The sequence below is a fragment of the Gavialis gangeticus genome, unplaced genomic scaffold, assembly GCF_001723915.1.
Source record: "Gavialis gangeticus isolate Ggan-Ray unplaced genomic scaffold, GavGan_comp1, whole genome shotgun sequence".
In the NCBI taxonomy this organism is placed as follows: domain Eukaryota; kingdom Metazoa; phylum Chordata; order Crocodylia; family Gavialidae; genus Gavialis; species Gavialis gangeticus.
The window spans coordinates 107,548,146-107,552,909 of NW_017728992.1; the positions used below are offsets into that span (position 1 = coordinate 107,548,146).

Genomic DNA, 4,764 nt, shown 5'->3' on the forward strand with positions numbered 1-4,764 from the left:
TTTTAATTGGGGGGGGGGGGGAGAGGCGACAAATATTTAGAATTAATAAACAGGAATAGGGAAACTGTATTAATTTAAAATGGTACGGGGAAGCAGCAGCAGCACCCATGCCATTACAGCTATACCGTGTCTGAACAGATATGTAGTCTGGAAAGGTTAAGGAATCTTCAGTTTTAGTCATATGCAAAATTTCTGCGTTAATACATACACTCATGAAAAGATGAGCTGGGTAACGTTTTCCCTGGAATTTCTATTGCTCTCTCTCCTATTCACACACTAATATTACAAACGATGAGACAACATCTCAGGAGACACATACCAGATGAAAACAGAAAAGTGCTAAGACACCAATCCCATTAAAAATTTAGGATGAATGAATCAGATGAATATAAAAGCTGTTTTAGGAGTCACGTCAAAGACTTAAAACAAGCAACAGGCATTTCTGAGACCTGTATAATTTAAATATCACAAACAGGCAGTGAACGCAGAAATGTACGTCCAGAATTATCCTATGATTGGATTTTGCAGAAGTTACTAAGTACAAATTTGCCTTCGATGCTGTCTACACTATTCAACTCTGCCATAACTTATAGAGTATTAAAAGGAAGCTGTTTTTCAGCTGATAGTCTCACAAATACTAAGATGGGATTCTTCTGTTCTTCTTTTCATGATATCATGAGTTACCAGTTTGTACAAATCTTTATGGTGAGAAACTAGTTTCTCTGTTGATTTAAAATCTCACATTTTTGTACATGGTACATTACTTTTTGCCATAGATATTCCTGTGTACGTTAAAATACATTTATGGGTTTTAAAACAGGATGAACAAGCTGTGTTGCTTACATGTACATGTATTTGTCCAGTTTTGCTGCAAAATGACGTGGCATCTCTCCACATCCATAGTAATTTCGGTCATTTTCAGGTAAATGATCCACGTCATGGAAAATTATACAGTCCCAGACAACATCCTTCATGGCCTCTTTGAAGCCAACATTAAAGAGCATTGCACGATTAAAAGGCTGTGTACCCGTCTTAAACAGGAAAACAAAGGAGGAATTATAAGCAGAAAAAACAATTAGTACTTTAATATAACAAAAAATATAGATAAACTGGTCCATCATCTTAAAAATATATTGATACAAAGTGTTTTTCCTCCATCTGATCAGAACACCAGAAAGGGAAGTAGTTATACTAAGTAAAAGAGTCAGTCGGGAAGCTGTGCCTTTAAAAAAGAAAAATGAACTAATTTACATTTTTTATTAATTTTCTATGCAATATTGCTGAATGTGTACATTACAAGCACTTGTACTACAAGGACCATCTACACTTGCCTTGAAAAAAAAATTACAATCAAGATTTATGTTTAAATATACTGGAGTAATGAGTTTAAGTTAATTGCTAAGGACATTTCTTAAGTTTCAAAACAAAATGACACTAATCAAAAATCTAAAACAAAGTACAAAGTATTTATGAATGTCAAATAATTAGAAAAACTTACATATTGCTACATGCTCACAGTAAGTTAAACTTGAGAGAACACAAGTCCAGTCTGACAGAAGCGTATCAATATTTATATTAAAACCTTTATTATTATTATTTTCAGTTTAATCTGTTTAAAAAACTCAAAATGTGAAGATAAGATCTCTAAAGGCAGAAATATAATTTAGCTTACAATACTTGTTGGTATCTATAAAAGGAAATAATCAAATTAGATCTTTTAAATACCTTTTAAGAGAACCTATTCCCTCACCCTCCTTAAAATTCCTTTTATTTTGTAGCATGGAAGAACTGAGTATGGCTGCCTTAGTAACCAAAGTATCTTATTTTATCAGCTAGACACATAACATAGCTAGTTCTAGCACAAATTCTTCATACTACTTGACCAAGGTGTCTCAATTCCATTTTGAAGGGCCATCATTATACCCTTTACGGGTTTGCTGTTCATTCCAATTCACTTCTTATTTCTGATGTGACTCCTACTTTATGGTACTAAAAACAACCATTTGTACCATGACTTCTTCCTGAACTTACTAATTCACTTCATACAGTCCAAACTGATAGCCTTTAAACCACTACTTTTGGAAATTACTGACTTTGGTAGAACGAACAACAGAAGTGTAAAACTCAGAGCTCTTTTTAGCCCATAAGTTTGAAACCTTTTGCAAAATGGGTTTTTGATTTTATAAATGGAAATATATCATTCTTACCAAGAATGTTTCTCTTAATTATTGACTCAGAGGCAATACTAACAACTAGAAAAATATCAGTGTATATTTGAAAAAATACTGTTGAAAAATGTTGAATGATAGGTTTTAAATAGAAGCCGAGTTGTTTTTTTTTCCTTTCACTCAATGGACTGTAAAAATAACAGAAAATTATTTAGCTTCAGAAGTTGATATTTCCTCATTTAACTGTGTATTTGTAATACTGGGTCCCTATCAGTGAGAGGATTTCAAAGACCTAACAAGGAATTACAATTCCAATTAAACAAAATTTCACCTGCTCAACCACATAGAAGGCAAATTCAAGCCGCTGCTTCTGTAACATAGGTATTAAGTGCCGGAAAAAAATTGGAAGATGCTCATGACGATTGCGAAAAGGAATAAGGATTGCCACCTTAAAAAAAAACAAAACCCAAAGTGCAATGTAAATATTAAGAAGATTTACAGTTTTTAAAACTTATTGTAAGATTAAATCTGCTGCAGCTGGTATGGATTTTTCAGTGTTTACTCTTAAAATTAGCTCGACTCTTCTACAATATTTTCAATCCTACCAGGGAAACAGCAAAGCAAGTAACTCTCTGCAAGGAAGAATAACTCTCAAGCAAGGAAAATACATAACACCACCATGTATTTTCCTAGTGAACAAAACTACAAATGCATTCACAGCCACAGAAGTTGAGCTCACGCAATTGGACTGAAGTGTCACCACTGATTAGGAGAATACCTTTTTGTTCTTATGAATGAATTAGTTCCATCAAATATAAAGAAAACTCACAGATCTGAATACAAAAAATGACAGGTTTGTGTTTGCATATCTCAATGAGTCAACAAATACCAAAGCTTTTTAACTCCTCTGAAGACACGCTTCAGGAGCTAGAATTTTGTGAAAGTTTTTAACTAGATTGTCCAGCTGGCGGCTTGCATGCAGCCTTCAAGGGATTAAATTACACCCCCTAGGCTCCCATCCAGTTGCTACTCCCTCCACTACTCTGGTTGCAGCAGCAGCTGGCGACTCTAGGCCCCCCCTCCCTGATTTCCCCTTCCTGCCCATGCCCCAGAGGATGTGGTGGTGTGGCACAGCCTGCAGTGCCAAGGAAGCCCACAATTCAGGGTGTCCATGTAGCATGCTGCAGTGGGGGAGCCTGTGGCCAGGGAGCTAAGGCCAAGTCAGGAACTTGGGTGCACAGTGCAGGGGGGTAGGAGACAGGGAGCTGCAGTGCACATACAGTGCAGCGGGGCAGCATGGGATAAAGTTGGGGGGATCAGAGGGGGCACATAGCTCCTGCTAGTGCAGCCCCTGGTCACTGAGAAGTTGGACAGCATTGCTTTAATAACAATCATTGAAGCTTTAACTCTAAACTAATAAGAGAATAGATATTCATAGTTTTCATACATTCTTACTAAGAGGAATACAATTAGTAGAAAGAAGATCAGTAAGGAATTTTGTTTTACCTTCCATCGTGGTTTACAGTCCTTTGGTTTCCAGTGACCACCAGGTTTAATGTCTAAATCCTTTGAAAACCCTTGCTGAATTTCATCAAAACTAATTTCGCTCATATTGACATTGATAAGGCCTCCTAATGTAGCAAGAAATGAAAGATTTTTTTTAGTTAAGATTCAACTCTGTAAAATTCACTATAACCATTTCCTAAATGATTTGGTTATCTTTGTTATCAATTGGTAATAAGCCCTAGTTTTCTACCATTTCTTAAAAACAGCAAATATTCAGAAAGAATGGATTTTAATCTTTCCCATAGAAATATAAAAAAGTTATCTGATAAAGCATGTTAAAAATCTTGTGGCTTCATTTTCATAGAATACCAAATTATAAAACACAAATTAAAGCTGCTCATCTATTCTTTATATTTTCTCATCTAGTCTTTCTACTCAAAGGGTGAGAGTCATTTAAACTTGTTGTGAATGTCTCCTCAAAAATCAAACCAAATCAGTTGCAAATGATTGCTTCATCTAATATATGTCATCAAAATGACTGAACTGACACCTTTCAGGTGCCTTTTTTGCTCCCTTAATAGTTATTCCAGGTGTAAAAATGTGTTAAAAAGATAACCAAATGTTCCATTTACAGAGGGATAGATAAGAAGAAATCCGCTTAATTTACAGCAAAAAGGATTTCGTTTGGGAATCTTTTCAACTGTTAGGGTGATGAAACACTGGAACAAGTTATCTAGGGAAGTAGTAAGTCTAAGTCATGGGATGTTTATAATAACGTGTTAGACAAACATCTGCAGAGGATGGTCTAGATCAGGGGAGGCCAAGCTGGGGAACGCCTGCTGCAATTAGCCGGACAACTTCCATGTGTGGCACACAGCAGATGAGAGGGAACACGCACAACAGGAAATAGGGTAGGAATGGGAAAAACAGCAGATCAGGCAAAGAAAGGAGTACAGAATCACACTCAGCAAGGGTGAAGAACTAATTTGTGGCACTCCTGTCAAAAAGGTTGGCAGCCCCCATCTATCTAGATATATTTGGGGCTGCCCCAGTTCAGGACTCTGTCAAATGATCTTTTAAGGCAGGGAGG

The 4,764-nt window shown here is 36.2% G+C and overlaps 1 protein-coding gene across 1 annotated transcript in view; it reads right to left on the bottom strand.

Moving 5' to 3' along the window:
• B4GALT6 (beta-1,4-galactosyltransferase 6) overlaps positions 1-4,764 on the bottom strand; it is a 23,179-nt gene that overhangs the window by 7,356 nt on the left and 11,059 nt on the right. The window contains exons 3-5 of the mRNA XM_019526642.1: positions 3,675-3,799; positions 2,500-2,616; positions 844-1,031 (exon numbers count right to left, since the gene is read on the bottom strand). Of these exons, the coding sequence (XP_019382187.1) occupies positions 844-1,031; positions 2,500-2,616; positions 3,675-3,799 (430 nt within the window). The remainder of the gene's footprint in view (positions 1-843; positions 1,032-2,499; positions 2,617-3,674; positions 3,800-4,764) is intronic.